Genomic DNA, 17,697 nt, shown 5'->3' on the forward strand with positions numbered 1-17,697 from the left:
CCCAACTCTCTCAGCCTTTCTTCATAGGAGAGGTGCTCCAGCCCTCTGAACATCTTCATGGCTCTCCTCTGGACTCGCTCCAACAGATCCATGTCCTTCTTATGTTGAGGGCTCACAGCTGAACACAGTACTCCAGGTGGGGTCTCATGAGAGTGGAGTAGAGAGGCAGAATCATCTCCCTTGACCTGCTGGTCACACTTCTTTCGATGCAGCCCAGGATACAGTTGGCTTTCTGGACTGCAAATGCACATTGCCAGGTCAGGTTGAGCTTCTCGTCAACCAACACCCCCAAGTCCTCCTTCTTAGGGCTGCTTTCAATCAACTCATAGCCCAGTCTGTATTTGTGCTTGGGATTGCCCCAACCCATGTGCAGGACCTTGCACTTGGCCTTGTTGAACTTAATGAGGTTTGCACAGGCCCACCTCTCGAGGTCCCTCTGGATGGCATCCCTTCCCTCCAGCTGGTTGACTACACTACACAGCTTGGTGTTGTCGGTGAACTTGTTGACGGTGCACTCAGTCCCGCTGTCCATGTCGCCAACTTCCTTTTCGTGTTTGAGTTTGTCCAGGAGCTCCTTGTTCATCCATGCAGGCCTCCTGGCATTTTTGCCTGACTTCCTCTTTGTTGGGATGCATCGCTCCTGAGCTTGGAGGAGGTGATCCTTCAATATTGACCGGCTTTCTTGGGCCCCTCTTCCCTCCAGGGCTGTATCCCATGGTGCTTCACCAAGCAGATCCCTGAAGAGGCCCAAGTCTGCTCTCCTGAAGTCTGGGCTATGAGCTTGCTGTGCGCCCTCCTCGCTGCCCCATAGATCTTGAACTCCAGCATTTCATGGTCACTGCAGCCAAGGCTGCCCTTGAGCTTCACGTTCCCCACCAGCGCCTCCTTGTTGGTGAGAACGAGGTCCGGCACAGCACCTTTTCCATTCTTCTGCGTGGTTGGCCCCCTCCCTTCTGTGTGTGCCGGTGGGGGAGGTTTTGGCTGTTTGGCTGTGGGTCCGCTGCAGACCGCGCTCGGAACCAGCCATCCAACTCCTCCTCAGCCTCCCTGATGCCACGCAGCCTCCTCGCCGCCTGCGGCAGGAGGTCCTCCACCTGGGCACAGGGTTTGCCGGCAGCTCTGCTGCCTGTCCCTGCCCCAGGAGAAAGGTCCCGGCCCTTCCCGCAGTCGGAGGTCTGCGCTGCAGCCTCTCCCTCCCGCAGCTCCGTCTGGGCAGAGGCATCGGCCGCCGCTGGGGTCGGTGGTGCGGACCCCCCAGCTGCAGCCTTTGGTCTCGGGCAAGTGCCCACCGTTCTGCCTTGAGGGTCAGGTAGGATGAGTGCCCTTGGCCTGCGCAGATGGCCACAGAACGGTGCCCGGTTGCTGGGTTACGAGGACTTCAAGGCTCTCCACTTGGCCGGTGGAACGTCCCTCCTACGACGAGGTGCCCTCCCTGTACCAAATGCCGCGCCAGGCCCTGTTTCCCGCTCTGGTCCCAGCACTCCTGTGGGCTGCCCTTGGTGGGAGTGGGGGGCGGCCGCCATTACTCCCAGCCCTGCCCGCACCTCGTCAGCCGCTCTCCCTCCAGAGACCTGCCAGCTCCTGGCAGGTCCCCGCGCTCCGCTGGGGTTTTCCTGGCTCGGGAGACCCCCCTGTATGCCATGATCCCCCCCTCTGCTGCGGAACACGCCGGCACCGGAGCTGATCCTTCAGTGAGTGACTTGTGGACTTTTTCCCAAATGTACTGTATGTATGCAGGTGCCTGCTAATTCTGTTCTTTGTTATCATATCTAGTAATTTATCAGTAGATGTCAGTTTTACATTATGTGGGTGTACAGTTCCTCGGGTTCCCCTGGGATCCTTCTGTAAACTGGTGTCATCAGATTTTCCGCTTTCCAATAATCAGATGCCAAAGGGGTTTTCTCTGAGAGGGTTGTCTGCTACTATGTAACAGTTTATCCATTTCAACCCTGAGTTCCTGTTAGGCCCCTTGGATAAACAACTTCTGGTGACTTCATACTGTGTGTTTAGTCCACTTTTCCAAATAAGCTTGGGGTCATAAAGTTTTCTTACAATCCCCCTCTTTGTGGAGTTTTCTGAATGTCCCTAGTTCCTTCCACAAGGATTCCAAGAATTAATTTGACTTCTCTGCAATGGCTGTATCTTTTTAGAGAGCTCTTTTTATACCCTAGTCAGCTCCAGGCCACCCAGAATTTCTGGAAGGCTTTCCATTTCTGAAAAGTAACTATTATCTGCTCTGCCTGCTAGCCAGCAAGCCAGCACGGTCCCATGGAGCAGTACGTGCCTGGTTCTGCAGTGGGTGAGGCATGCGTCGCGTCCTGCCCAGCTGACAGGAGAGCTGGGCATGTGGAAGGAGCCAGGTGTATGGTGGGACAGCCCATGAAGAGGTAGAAGAGTGAGGGGTGTTGGGGGGGTGAACGCAGGGAACATGGAAAAGTGTTGGGAACAATGAGGGAGCGGGTTAAAGGATGTAGGGAGAACCTGAAGTGTTTTGAGCAGATGAAGGTGTAGGGGAACTGATGGATTTTAGTGGATTTGTTAGAGGGCATACGCTAACAAGCCATGGCTAGGGTGGTAGAGGGGGATAAAAGGAGATATACACAGTGAGTGTCAACCACAAGCCATTAAAACTAATGAAGCCTTGGATTTTTTTTCTCCTCTTTGTGAAGTAGTTTGTCTTAATAAGATACTCTCCTGTACCATTTTGTATTTTGCTTCCTGCTGTCACCATCTTGTTCACTTTCATTCTTGTTTTTCTAGTTTTGCTCAAATGCAATTCTTTGATTGCTTATTCATTATTCATAAAAATGGTACTTGGCATTCTTCACCTTCAAAGCTCTTCGCAAGCCTGCTGTGTCTGAGCCAAGATCAATGGTTGAGAAAGAATTATAAAAAATGCTTTGCTGATGTGGTTCTGATTAATTCACTCTTTTTTTTTTGTTGCGTTTTTGGCTAATAGCATAGCCGGTCACAGATGGATTTATCTTGAAAATGCATCTATTGGAATAGTAGCATGTATCTACATTATAAACATGTGAGATACACTGTATGTTTTCAGCTCCCTTTCAATTAAGTGTGAGTGTTGAATGCCAGGTTTCTTGCAGGGCTTAGCTATATGGAAACATTATGCGTGGCCATCATTGTAGTACTGGGTAGGTATTCTGGATATAGAAAGGAGAAGGAAATTGTTCACATCCTGAAAGCACATGGTCTAAGGATACACTCCATGTGGGTTGTTTTGTCAGGGCCCTGAGGGCACTACTAGGCTTTACTCTCCCTGACCGGGCTCCCCTGGGGCTGTCAGCTCCTGCCCCAGTGATCCTGCAGTGAGGGTCCACACAGCCCTGCCCATCCCAGCCATGGGCCCTGACAAGCCAGGCCCACCTGCAGTCCCATGTCCCAGCCTGGCTTCAGCTGGAGATTCCCAGTTCCCAGGGCTGAGGCTATGCTCTGGCTTGTGCTACTCCCCGGCTTGCCTTGCCACCCTGGGAGAGCCCTCTGCTACTGGCCCCCAGCCCACAGGGAGCAGCCAGCCCTTGGGGCACCTTGATGTTTTTCTTTCTCCCCTTATTAACTTTTCTCTAAGCAATTATTATTCAAACTTAGCAAAGCTGCAGTTTTTCACAGGAGACTTCTTACTTGCCAAGACTTTGGCAATGAATCCATTATGGAATAAATGACCGTGGTGATAACTTTCTTTTGTAAAGTGTTTGGTTTTCACCCTTCTTTCATACATGTTTCATCAGTTGGGCTACAGTTCAGGGGTGTGTCAAAATAAACATTAACCTTATTTCAGAAACTATAAGCCCCAGAAAGTAGGTATTTATCAAATAAAAGGATGTAGTGTTATTTCAGAAACACTAAGAAAGGTTAAAGAGAGACAGTCTGATTCTGACTGTAGTTTTAAGACATGGAAACACTGCATAAAGTAACAGTAATATCACATTGCTCATTTTATCATTGACAGGAATATCTGTTTTCGGTGGGTAACAATTGTACAGGGCCTTGTAGTCAACTTCCAATGTCAAGGATTTTCCCACCATGTTCTCAGTGTTGGCCTGGAGATTTGTATCAGATCTGAATGGACCTAGTAACTCTGTGATGCAGCTCAAGAAGTCACAGTAACAACTTTTCAGTGTCCAAAAAGGTGCTTCAGCTGCAGCTCAATGGACCAAAGCTATGTGACCTGTTGGGCTAAAAGCAAGCACTAGCCTTGTACAAAACTTCTCAAGCATAGCATGGATATCAATAACCATGTGCTTTGAGCAGCGACTGTTGGAGTTGTGTAATATGATGTTTTGTGGCTTCTTGTCAGTCTGGAAAGGCAGCATGAAGAATCACAGAATAGTTCGGGTTGACTATCTCTAGGCCCTCAAAAGTGCCCAAGGAGTAAGGGAGGCGCTAGGGGTAAGAACTTGGCTGGGATTTAGGTTGTTTGGACCTGTGACTGCAGACCTTCACTGTTCACTTTGGACTGTATAGTAAATTCATATTTGCTTTGATAGCTTGCTAGTGTTTGAGTTGCATTTGAGTTGCAACAAGGCACTAGGAAATTATTCTTGCTGAATCACTAGTCCACATTTGGTTATATGAACTTTGTGGATCGCTGCATGCCTACAATGCATCCATCTGGGAAGCACAGTCTGCTTCCTATGCATAGTTTCCTATCCATCTCATCAGGCTGACTGAAAAGTCTTTCAAGGGCCCCTTTTAAAGTGTTCCTACATACCACTGACATCTTCTGTCTTTCTGAGTTGAGTCCCATTTATAACTCCTCTTCCAGTGTATGTTTCATATATAAAAATAAATATTATGTGGTATATATTATGCTATCTAGGACCTTTTTCCATAATTCTTTTGTCTCTGATGCATACTCTAATTGTCTTTAAAGATGAAGTCTGGAGCTCTGGTGACTCAGAGGCATAGCTTTTTTACTTGTTGGTTATATTGGATACAGTTGGCCTGATAACAGCAGATGCTGCAACGACATCAGCAATACATCTATCTAGGAACTGATGAAAGCAATGCAGTGTTCATAAAAATGAAATCACTGGCCTTCTAAACTCTCATACCACAGCAGCCTGTTTACCAATGAGTACTGAGAGCATGTGGTGCCAGGGTCACGTGCATCATCGATATCCCCAGAAGGTATGCATTTCTGTTGTCTTAACAGGCAATAAAACTAGACAGAGCAGTTGGGCATTAACTGACTGTCCTTTCTGGGGTTTTTAGAAGTCAAGAAAGATGGTTGTATGCTTTCTCTTGCTTTTCCTGAAACGTGAAAATAGATGCTTAATGTATATAAAGGAACTGCATTCTCATATGCATGTTAGGCTGAAGCGAGGAAGGAATGGGACCAAACGAATTGGTAACAGTGAAGAAGTTTGTCGATTTTTAGTTCTGGGGTCCAGGAGGGACTGGGATTTAGTTGTCCTGGCTCACGACAGATAAAGCGCATTCCAGAGTCTGAAGAGAGCAGAAAGAGGCTTTTGGAACAGAAACTAGCTGACAGCATCTAAAACCATCTTGTTATCACATTATATAATAATAGATTTCTTATTTATTATAAATATGCAGCTCTGTTTGCCTGTGTACACATACATGCAGTTACTGAAGCAATGAGGACTGTGCACAGATTTCTGAATGTGGTACATGGGCCCCTATTAAAATGTTTCTCTATACAGGTTTGGGAGGATTATTCTGGCTGATGCTCCGTTTGGGGTGTACATAAGTGGGGTGATACTGAGAAAACGATTGTTCCCGCACTCTGCGGATACATAAGCCTTACAACAAAGAGTCCCTGCAGATTTTACTCTCTATAGAAGGAATAAAGCAAGCTACTTCTGTAGGAAGGATATTGGAATATTTATCAGGTTGGGGTGTGTGTGTGTGTCAGGGAAAGGCTTTCTATCCTAATTACCTTCCAGTAATCTGACTTTCAAATGCTCTTGCTTTGGATTTTTATCTATGTGTTTTCTTCTCCCTTATGCTGACTGAAAGGTCCCTTGTTTCCAGGGTGAGCTAATACTGCTCCTAAATCAGTCAATTGATATAGAGGAATAAGACTGTAGAGGAAACAGAGTGGTAGCATGTTTCATTCTTTTGAGAGTAAGGAAGGAGGGATTACAGGGGGAGGAATTAGGTGTCTGCAAGAAAAACTTGGGAAAATAAGATGCCTTGCTGAAAACTAATACTCTATTGATGGGATTACTCCCAGAAAGGCAAATGAGAATGCAGAAGGCAAACACTGAGCTCACTATCTGGAATGGAAGAATGGGAAAAGGGTTTGGCAAGGGGTCAGGGAGATGTTGACTTGGCAGAGAGAGAAGGTATGTAGAGGTGGCTGTAACATGGGTAGTACCATTGAGTGAGCAGGGTGAAGGCAAACAGAGTTAGTCTGAATCAGAAAACTTGTCCTGAAGGATTTTGCTTGCAGAAAGAATTGCACAAAACTTCTGTGAAGGAAATCAAATAGCATGGGCTAGGAAGAAAGTGTTTCACATTAGAGCAATGTAGGTAATAGGCAGGAAGAATTTGGGGAGACTCTGCAGCTAGATAGTTCTGGGTAATTTGGTAGTAAGTGCATAAATGTGATCGGCTAATATATCGGACTTGCTCTGCCAGCAGCAGGGAGTTATTCTTTAAAAGAGGGTGGAAGAGAGAAACAAGACTAACTCAGGCACGTATGATCAGGCAGGGAGTATGTGTAGAAAATTACAAAAACTGTTTAAATGACAAGGGAGGATTAACCTATGCATCTTGCCTGAGTTGGGTTCACTGGATAATTTATTAGGCTAGCTCCTATTTCTAGCAGGGACCTGGATACCTTATGTAAAAGCAGTTAACTGAAGTGACAGTTATGCTCTTAAAGTGAGAAGCTTGTGCCTTCTCTGTAGGCCTTGGAAAGTGACCTGGGGTGGGTAGAAAGTGCTTGCTGAGTAGGGTTAATATCCCTGCTATGGTGAAATTCTCCATTTCTAGGATCTTCCTCCACTCCAGCTCAAAAGCCTTGCAATGGCACTTACTAGCTGGGTGATCATTAGGGAGTCACTTACAGGGGGATGCAGGAGGGACAACAGGAAGGAATGGAAACAGACCAGAAGCAGGGAAACGTAGAAGATGGGAACGTGGGGTCCTGTGTTCAAGTCAAAAGGGCCTGTGTGAAACTAGAGGATGACTTGGGACCCAGACCCAGGGGTTATGTAGATTTGGTGTGTGGGAGGGAATTAGACTACATCTCAATAATTTTTTACCTTTTGTTTCTCTGCCTGCCCACTCTTCACTACCCCAAATAGTATGCATTCCTCTCTCTATTGTATAATATATAGGTAAACTGCCCTATAGGTGCAGCTACACAGCAAACTGTTTTTGCAGCATCACTCCCAATGTAATGTTGCATTTACCTTCTCTTCCCAAGTGGAATTAATCCTGTGGCATCTTGCAATTATTCTTTTTTCTCAGGATATTGCTATTCTTCCTGCTAAATCCCCATGTCCTGCTGTATGTGGATCCCATCAGCTGCAGCAGGCCCTTTTTCCCTGAAAATGTGCTATTTCATGTGCTTCTAAGACAATCTATTTTGGTTGGTTCCATTGCACTTGTAACTTCTGGTCTATATTATCACGCTTATTTCTCTTCATGTCCATATCCACTCAGACTTTCTAAACACAAAATTAATTAAGGCTGTAGCTAATGACAGCCCAGACCTTGACCTCATCATTGGACACAGTTGGGTAGGGGGGGGGAAAAAGGTCCATGTATGGAATTTTGTTGCAGGAAAAAGTGTGTTCCGGGGGTTTCCTTACTGCATCCTTTATTTCTCTTAAGTATCTGGCTTGGAGTCTAGGATTTGGGATGAAGTGGCTCTACTGATCTGGTGTGGAATGACAGTGCTCATAGTCCCTCAAGTGATGATTTGCCTTTGCTGCCTTGCTGAAAGGAAGATGTTACCCTCTTTCAGATGGTTATTCAAAAGTCTATGAGAGTCTATGAATAGACAAATAGTAACAGTTTAAGGGAGACTATAAAGCTGGATGTGCTATATGGCTTCAGGAAGCTAATGCTCCTAGATATTAGAGGCTTCCTGTTTCTGATCTATTATTCTCTGCCACTTTTCGTACTAGGAATACAGCCCAGCAAGACAGTCTCTTTTGCAAGAGAACACATAGGAGCTCTGCTTTGGGTTTTTTGTTTTGTTTTGTTTTTCCCTATGCTGCCATGTCTGTTTGATATGTCTGTGGGGTTTTTTTTATTTACAGGCCCGCCGGATGAAACGGCAGATTGATGTCTGGGGGAGCTGGGGTGAATGGGGCAAGTGCAGTCGGAGCTGTGGCGGTGGAGTCAGCTTTCGGCAACGGCGCTGCTATTCCCAAAGGTGAGGGCTGACCTCCTTTTTCTTTCTTTAAATGTGTTTGTCTGTTACTGAGCTCCTGCACTTATGTTCCGATATACATCCAGAACAAAAACACCTAGTGTTTGATTCCAGGGCAATAAGTCACTTGAGTCCACTTTGAGATGATCCTCAGCTTCAGTCTCGGCACTGCTGTTTTGAACAGTGCTCTCTTCAACACATCCTTGCTTAGGCTCCTTCACTAGAGCACAGTGGTTTCTCTGCAAGATCTGAGGCTGTGCAATCAGGTGATTGGTATGGCAGCAGCTGTTCAATCAGGTCTAGCATGGCAAGCCTCAGGGAGAGGGAGAACAGTCCAGAGCAGTAGGTTTCTCTCCCAAGAGCCGGTGACTATGCCAAGGTTTTCTCAGGCTTACAATTCCCAGGAAGGTAAACTGCCCCAGAAGAAGTGGAAGAGTGGAGTTGGCTTAAGCCCCAGAAGAAATGGAAGAGTGGAACTGGCTCAAGCAGCATTAATGCTGTGCCATCTCATTTGCAGCTGGGTTAGATGCAGTGAGGACGATGACTGGGACTACATCTCTTGAGAATGACAGATCTTAGAGATCCTGTTGTGTGCATAAAAGCAAAGAAAAGGGGAAAAACCAGACTCTCAATAATATCCTGAAAAAACCCAGCCTCTTTATGTTTAGAGAAATAAGAGTGGGTTTTTTAATAGAAGAATCCAGAGTTATGGAGCACTGCTTCTTCCCACACAGAATAAAGAAAAGTCTCTTTTGAAGGCTGCCTGTTACGGTATACACCTGCCAGAGTCCCCAGGTCTGTCTCTCCATTTTAGGAATGCTGAGATATTAGAATTTGGTTGGCTTTTCAGATCAATTTCCATCATAACTGTTACTCTCCATAATTCTCAGCTGGAGTCACTTGACAGGAATGAGGGTGTTGCACGCTTTCCATAGGCATGTTTGGCTCTTCCTACTCATGGGCCTAATGTGCACGTAAACAGCATGAAAGATGATGTGTGTACCTATTCTGAATTGGCCACTATCCTCCTGCTGCTGATAACATGTTCTGGATCTGGTATAGACACCTCAACTGTTTGCTGGTGGACAAAGGACTAAAAGCTCTGCTTCTATTATTTAGTTGAAACATGACCCTGAAGAGCTATAATGCAATCATTCCTGGTGTGTGTCTTACTCATACCAAAATGCAAACCACAGCAGAAAATGGCACTAGAAGATGCCAGCTTGCTTTAGTGGAAAAGTGCATTTTAGTTATTTTGCTGTTTCAGGAAACTCTGTGAGGGTGATATGCTTGATGTGAAGATGATTTGTAATGTCTGCCATGAGGTGATTTTTTTGTGTGTGTATTCTTCAGAGATCTTCATGTTGTTTTTCTGCCTTTCAGAACAGATGGTGCTTCCGGTTGTGTTGGACCAACACGAAGCTATCGGTCATGTAACATTCAGGTACAGTGCTTGGTTTGTGCTCTGGTTTTTGTTTTTGCTTGCCTGTTGCTCCTTTTCCCCAGACAAACATCATTCTTGTTCAGAAGTAATATGTCATTATTAGTTTCTCTTTCTCTGGCATCACTGGTGAATGTGGTTTATCAAGAGTACCGCTTCAAAAGCATATTGAATTTATGCTCCTGATTTTATATGGGAGCAATAACAAATAAAAACCAATTTTTTGTTGTACACTTAATTTTCCTCCCTTTTATAATGGACCAATACAAACATTTTCTCCTCCAAACAGAGCTGCCCAGAAGGCTCCCGGGATTTCCGGGCAGAGCAATGTGCAGAGTTCGATGGGACAGAATTCCAAGGAAAGAAATACAAGTGGCTTCCGTATTATGGAGGTAATTATAAACATGTAGGATTACACTTCATCCCTAACTATCAACAGTATGTTTTGAAGTGACTGTAATGTTTTTGACTGTAGTATCCTTGTAGGGTACTTCCTTAGCTGGAGGGTGTGGGCAGGGGATGGCATGGAAAAAATCTTTTTGCCAGTAGCAAAGCATTGCTTTCATGAAGACACTGGACGTATGGGCCAGGAGACAGCTCCCATTGCAGCACTACATAGTTGTCTCTTGTAACAGCCATTCCTTCAGAAACATTGCTCAAGAAAGCTGGAACTGGAAGTATTGGAGAAGCATCAGCTCTGCTGTACTTTTCAATATTGGCAAAAGAACATTTAGCAGGACACAGGATAAAAAAATGCATAGAATTAAGAGTGTTTCAGAAAATATCACATTTCTTTCAATTGGCCCATGCTTTCTTGAGGAACGAGATCACAAGGCAGGTGTAGGAACCAGAGGTCCTTGCTTTGAGCTTTGGTATGTTATCATTCACAGTTGTTTAACAAATTACGAGGGATTTCAAGATAGATTTAAAGTTTTGTTTGTTGGCTGTTAAGATAACAGCTCCCTCGTGTTCTATACCAGCACTTGTTCTCATTCTAGAAAGCCTTGTAATCCAAGGGAACCTAAGAACAGTCCTAGTAAGGAATAACCAAATATCCAGCTGGCACAACATTCCCCCCTCCACCACTGGCTAGCCAAGGTGCCTGAGGAAACAGTTGCATACAGTGAGGCCTTACCAGGGTATTTTTCCAGCCTCCAGCCATTTGTGACCCAGAAATTTGTTTGATATCTACCACTTGATATCAATCCACCCCTCTGTTTCTGCTTCTGTGATCTAAAACCAGGCTCCTGATGCATTATCAAGTGATTAGCCATACTATATAATGTTTGTTTTTTCTCTCCTACCAGCACCTAATAAGTGTGAGTTAAACTGTATTCCCAAGGGAGAAAACTTCTACTACAGGCACAAGGAAGCCGTGGTAGATGGGACTACCTGTGAACCTGGCAAGCGGGACATCTGTGTAGAGGGAGTTTGTCAGGTTAGTCATCTTGTTGCTTCCTTCATATACCATTGGGTCTGTCAGTCTTTCTGTTGCTTCCCTTTGTTCTACTAGGCCTTTCATAGTAGCATCAGAAAAGGAGAATCATCCAGTTTCCAAGGCGCTGAGGAACGTGTGAACAGCATTTATCTATCTGTCTCTGAATGTGAAATAGAAGATGCCAACTCTGTCCTTTCTCTGACAACAACTTCCCTGCCCTACCCTGACTTGCCAGCTCCCTGGATTCAGGCTTTCTCTTTAGATCAGTCCAGTATTTGGCCATTTTTAATTTCTTTCCTCTGTCATTACTGTTTATTCATATCAATGCTCCTGTGCTCTGCCAGGCTGTTGGCTGTGATAACATGCTGGAATCTGCCAAGAAGGAGGACAAGTGCCTGCAGTGTGGAGGAGATGGCAGCAGCTGCTATGGTGTGAAGGGCACTTTTGATGTGCCCAGCCTCCCCAAAGGTACAGATGGTCTAGTTAGTTTAGGCAGGTGAGAAGGAGAGAGTTAAACCTAAAGTCAAGCCGCTACAAGGGCTGGTGGGCACACCTGCTCAAGTGATCACTGTATGCAGGCTTGGATGTTCACTTGAAATGTCTGTATGGCATGTGGCTTTTTAGCTGCTTTAGCATCAGAAAATGTATTCATGGCCTTATCCTGGGAATCACTTCCTTAGTCTCTATACCGACTGAAGTATTTGCCATGCTGCTGCTGTCTTTCCTTGCTTAGTCTCCAGTACGTGCTGGAGGTGTACCATACAAACATAGCTATATACATCCTTGATAAGACTGTCCCCCTGTACAGTGTCTTGATAGCTCCACCAGGATTATTGCAAGGCTAGAAATGGGACTGCATATTCTGCATTTGGCCAATTTTTGAAAAATTTCAAGATAACAACTACACTTATGGTCAAATCTCACTGTGTCGAGCTCCAATATGATGCCTGCTGAAATTCCAAAGATTTTAAAATCTAAAAGATAGACTTTGCACTGACCCCTGTGCTTACTTTTCTGAGGTGTAATTGGAACTGTTTACACATGGACTGACCTGTGAATAGTGTAGGGTGAAGCTACACAGAACGCAGATAAAGTGACAGCTGAAATGTTTCAAGCCACCATCATAAAGCTCATCCAGTTGTTCAGGCACCAATGAAACCATGAGCATCTTTGGCACAGAAGAGTGACTGTGTGGCATCCACAGACAGATATTGAATAATCCCCTTCTTTTTTTTTTTTTCAGGTTACAATCAAATCTTCATCATCCCTGTGGGAGCCACAAGCATCCAAATTAAGGAGGTTATGCCTAGCAGGAATTTCCTGGGTAAGACTGATGTCAGAACCTGTGTTTCAGTCCATTCGAATTCCAGCCATTGTGTTAAAATTTGGTTTTCAGGTATACTGGGCTTTGGAATGTTTACCTTGAGGGCTTGATATAGCAGAGGAAAAAACTCTCTGAAAATCAGGATCTGAATATTGAGCATCCTTGAAGTATTAGTGATGCTCAACTCTGGGCTTCATGTTTACATTATTTTCTCTCCTGTGGAGATCTTGCTGTTGGGTGGGGAATAAAAATACCCAAACCAAACTCAGACTTCCTGCCTGGAACCTACAAGGACTCTAGCTGATATAGCAAAATTTGGCTGTGAGTTCTGCTGTTTGCTTGATGAATGTAAACCCTAACTATTCCTGCTATCCAAAAGTTTGGGTTGGGCTTCTTTTCCCCATAGATATCTTTTGGGTATTTCTCTGTAAAACCTCAAACTCTGGTCATGCTGCAGAGGGCAAAAAGGAGGGAGAAATGTCCTCACCTAGCTTTCTGGGCAGGGCTGAGGAAATTCCAGTGGAGAAAGCAAATACTCTTCTGCTTTCTGACTCTTCCATCGCCCAATGCTTTGGACAAATCAGTCTGGTGATATTTTTCTATGTAGAAAACTGGATGCAGCACCAAGTCTTTGTTTTCTGAACAGAATGTCTGATGAACAGGGTAGTGGTGCAGAGGCAGTGGGGTGTGAATCCCACATCTTAACGGCAAGCAGGACAAAGGCTGAGATAGGCTGTGCCTCAGTGGCTAACAGAAGGGAATGGAGAGACAGGTCTGGAATATGCTGGAGGCATTTTGGCTGTGCAGCAAAAAAGTGCTTGGTCTGCAGTGAAGCTGGCGAGAACCGCTGTCTGAATGGGGAGCAGCTTCTGGCAAGAGACCCTTATGGGGGGACAGCGTTGTTGGAGGATGATGGTCACCTTTATTTGCCACACCTGCAACAGTGTTGAGTGGAAACAGGAGCATCCCTGTGGAGTTCTTACAGTACTCTTTCAATGCGTGAATTTTTGATGTGTTGGTAGATGCTGCCATAAAGAGATGGTCGCCACACTTAAAGGGTTGCAGTACTGATGTAAAGGAGCTGGGGTTCAAATGGCGGAGCTGAAAGCTCTGTGGATTGGCAATACCCTGAAAGTCTAGAGCAGGCTCTGTCTTGTGGTATCTGAAGCCATGTGTCAGGTTATAGGTATGTTATTTTACTGCCTTTTCTTCTCTGGCATGTGGGTTTGTCCAGCTGTCAAGAACGTGCAAGGGGAGTATTATCTGAATGGGCATTGGACAATCGACTTCAGCCAAGCGCTGCAGGTGGCTAGCACGGTTATGCACTACGACCGTGGCTCGGAGGGTGATCTGGCCCCAGAGCTCCTCCATGCCCGGGGTCCCACCACAGAACCCCTTGTCATTGAGGTAAGCAGCGGTGTCTGCCCCCCGCTGATACTCTTGCTCTCTTGCTTTGCGTAGCAGCCCTTGCTTTGTGCAGTGGGAGTGCATTGGTGGGGACCACATGGGAAAGACTGGGCGAGTGATGGGGCCCCCAGGAATCTTACAAGGCTGTAGGCCCCCAAGCTAGACCAAGGTGGTCTTCTCGCAGAAATAGCACTATTTTCTTCTCTGGTTCTGTTGCCCAGAAAGGAGCAGGGCAAGGCTCAATGTTGGCTTTCTGCCTATTCCCTTGCGCTCTGACTTTAAGGGAGGGGAGAGTCAGCCCCCAATGGTGTTGGGACAGGGACAGGCTCTAGGGCACTGCTTGTTACAGTGTGCTGTAGGCAAGGAAAGGGTACTTATTGTTACAGGAGCAGCTGGATCTTCTGACACCGAGAGGGATGAATGCACCCTTCTCTGAAAAATAATGATTTCTAGAGTATCATAGAAGGCAAGGACAAAATACAGTGTAGAGAATAAGTGCTCCTTGAATGGGAGGGGCACAGGTCAGCTTGAACCCTCAGATGTCGTGGGGAAATGCTGTAAAGGGGAAAAGTGCTGCTGCTGTTATTTCCCTGACTTTCTCCCGGGCTTTCACAGCTCATCAGCCAGGAGCCAAACCCAGGGGTACAGTATGAGTACTACCTGCCCGTGCAAGGACAGCCCTCGGGTTACAGCTGGAGCTACGGTTCCTGGAGTGAGTGCAGCTCCGAATGTGGAGGAGGTAAGGGGACAGAACCTGGTGTCTGGCAGCTGGTGTGGGGTTTATATCCACACCCTGAAGACAGTGTGACTGTGTGCTGCCCTCTGCAGCTGCTTCCCAGCAGTCTCTTGCTGGAAGGCAGCACAGGTATCTGCGGGGGGCAGCTAAGGTTTTGTCCAGGGAGGGTCACACATGGAGTCACAACAGGACTGTGCCCCATACCTTGTCCTGTCTTATTTTCCATGCCCTAGACCTCAGACTTGTTACTAGGATCTGTTAAGAATCTTCATAAATAGCCTTTGTTTTGTTCTGTTTCAGTTCTTTATGTCCTTTTCAGGCTTTTTCAACCACTCGAGAGGTCCTCTCCAAACTGACCTGGCCTACATAACTGAGTCACATCCTTCCCCTCTACCATAGCCTGGAAGATTCCCTCTCTCCAGGGGGACTGTCAGATCTCCTGGGGTGTCGCATCATGTTCAGTTTACAGATTCTTCCATGAGCAAAGTTATGGATTTTAAGCTGAAAAAAAATAGAACAAAAAACCCCAATCAAACAAAAAAAAAATCTCCAGCTGACTAGTATATAGAGCTCCTATCAGCCTCTTCTGGTGGTCTGTGCTGATGGCCATTTCAATAGCTTTTGCTGTACCATGGTTGTAGGTACTGATATTGTCTTTGCCTGGGCAGTCTCATCCTGTAGGAAGCATGAAGAGTTGCAAGTTTTTTCTCCTGTATCCTGTCTTCACAAGACTGACCTGAGTCTAATAGGAGGCCCCCCCCAGCTCTGCTGCTGTATAATGCATACATTTTGCAGGGTTCCTTGATGAACAATATATAGATATGGCGCTTTCCTTGAGAGTCTCAATCTATAAAATAACAAGAAAATGCCCCTCAGCTACACAGAACTATTCTCTTGCCCTTCCAAATGGACTCCTGTACTGTGGGGAGACCTCATTTGTACATATAGTGATAAACCAAGAACTGCACCTGACCTTTTTCCAGATTGGCTGGGACGGGTGTGGATTCTGCACTACTTTAGAAACTTGTCTTGCCAACACCAGTGCATTGCAAACCTAGTCCTGGGTGGCTTGTGTTGATCAGGATACTCTCTTGCTTCTCTTTTAGGTTTCCAATCCCGTTCAGTATTTTGTACCATAGACAATGAAATTTATCCGGATTATATGTGCAGGAATAAACCACAACCAGACAATAACCGGACATGTGGCCATCAGACTTGTCCCCAGACAAAACGGTAAGATTTCCTTTCTTCTTCTGGACTCTGACTTCTTCCTGAGGTGATTTGGAACCAAGAAAAAGAATGACCTTTTCAATTCTCCTGCCCTCCAGCATGGTTCTCTCCAAGGAAGTGTTTCAATTCTTAGAGAAAGCCCAAGACAAAGGATGGTGATAACACTGTGATAAGCATTTCTGTGTGCACAAGAAAAGGGCTTAGTACAGCCTATGTTCATTTTCTAGACCAATTAAATTTGCTTTTCAGAGGATGATTGTGGAAGACAGTCTTCTAGCCTGTGTAGGAGATAGGAAACAGATTCTCTGGTTTTTGTTCTCTTCAACTGGAGCCTGCAAAAACAGAGTAGAAGATCAGAGCTGATGTCATTTTATGTCTTTTCTGCATTCCCATCATCCTTGCCCTTAGAAAGGGATGAATCCTGCAATCTTTTCATTCTCTGGCATTTTCAAACCCCTTTACCCAGCCATTTCTACCTTGTCCCTTGCTGGCATAGCCTTACAGTTGGCTTCACTTGGCTCTTACATGGACATCAAGAGCTGTAAACAGTCTTAACTGTGTATCTCACTGTGTGTATGGTGGGTGCAGTGGAAGCCTGGGAGAGTGCTGTTATGGGTGAGAGGGCACTTGGAAACCTGGGAGCATTTCTGAATACATGATAGCCTGTAGCTACTTGTTTTAAGTTCTTTAAATCCTTTGTTCTGTGTATAAAGGACTTCTTACATCTATGTGCCGCAAGCCTGGAGTCACAGTGGAGCAAGGAGCTCTCGGATGAAGAGGTAACAAGGAGAAGGTTACAGAAAGCACAGGAAGGCAGCTGCTCTCTTCTGCTCTCCACCTAGTTGCCACTGAAGTCTGTGGGGGCTTTACTCTTTGGCACTGGTGGTAGCAGTGGGTGGTGCTTTGCTTTTGATTCTTGCCAATGAAAATGATGGTGGAGGGTGCTGGTTGGCGGCTTTGCTTAGATGGTTGTGCGTGCTCCAGGTAACTTGATTCTTATGGGACTGCGAAGGGGACAGTTTCTTCATAGCTTTTGGCTGTTTATCCTGGTAACTGTTGTTTTGTCTCTGGAATCAGGGTAAAGACATGAAGGGATGTTCTGGAAGATTTTTGTTTGATTTATCAAGATAAATAAAATAAAGAAAAAGACAGCATCATGGATTGGGTGATTGAAGCATTGGCCAGGATGCCAGTGTGCCACAGCAAAAGCCTCAGTTTCTTAAAAACTCTTCTTTCTTTGGCTTGGGCCCTATGGCAGGCAGAAAAGTACCTATAAACTGTGATGAATACAAGGATGTGACAGATTCAATACTTATAATGTACACTGAGGTATGAGGAGTAAAAAAAGATCAGAAGTAAAACAGTTGTCCCCCAGCAAGCTGCTAATAGCTTAGGACTTGCAATTCTTTGCCCTCTGATGTGGGTCCCAGCCTTATGGTTGACCTTGTCTTACAAAGAAAATGAAACAAGTGTCAGAGAGGTCTTGACTCGCAGCTGAAGGAAGCTGTAGTTGAGCCCATCCAGTTGATACAGCCTTTCTAAAACTGTACATTTGCTTTACAGGAGGCAGAATACATTGCGGGGGGGGTATCCCCACTGGAGCTTCTGAAAAATTTTGATCAATGAATTTGTTTTGAGCCCTGCAACCACATTGCTCTAAGTGGCTTCTACTTGCTGTAGTTGTTCCCTTTCCAAAGGGAACATCTTATTTTACAGCAAAGGCCATTTGGTTTGTGGCTGATGTTTGCAT

The 17,697-nt window shown here is 45.5% G+C and overlaps 1 protein-coding gene across 1 annotated transcript in view; it reads left to right on the top strand.

The window, feature by feature from the left end:
• PAPLN (papilin, proteoglycan like sulfated glycoprotein) overlaps positions 1–17,697 on the top strand; it is a 105,178-nt gene that overhangs the window by 5,523 nt on the left and 81,958 nt on the right. Inside the window, exons 3-12 of the mRNA XM_075030587.1 lie at positions 8,259–8,374; positions 9,755–9,815; positions 10,102–10,204; positions 11,120–11,250; positions 11,595–11,718; positions 12,494–12,574; positions 13,809–13,981; positions 14,597–14,720; positions 15,824–15,950; positions 16,661–16,726. Coding sequence (XP_074886688.1) covers positions 8,259–8,374; positions 9,755–9,815; positions 10,102–10,204; positions 11,120–11,250; positions 11,595–11,718; positions 12,494–12,574; positions 13,809–13,981; positions 14,597–14,720; positions 15,824–15,950; positions 16,661–16,726 — 1,106 coding nt within the window. The remainder of the gene's footprint in view (positions 1–8,258; positions 8,375–9,754; positions 9,816–10,101; positions 10,205–11,119; positions 11,251–11,594; positions 11,719–12,493; positions 12,575–13,808; positions 13,982–14,596; positions 14,721–15,823; positions 15,951–16,660; positions 16,727–17,697) is intronic.

Source organism: Buteo buteo, chromosome 6 (genome assembly GCF_964188355.1).
Source record: "Buteo buteo chromosome 6, bButBut1.hap1.1, whole genome shotgun sequence".
In the NCBI taxonomy this organism is placed as follows: Eukaryota; Metazoa; Chordata; class Aves; order Accipitriformes; family Accipitridae; genus Buteo; species Buteo buteo.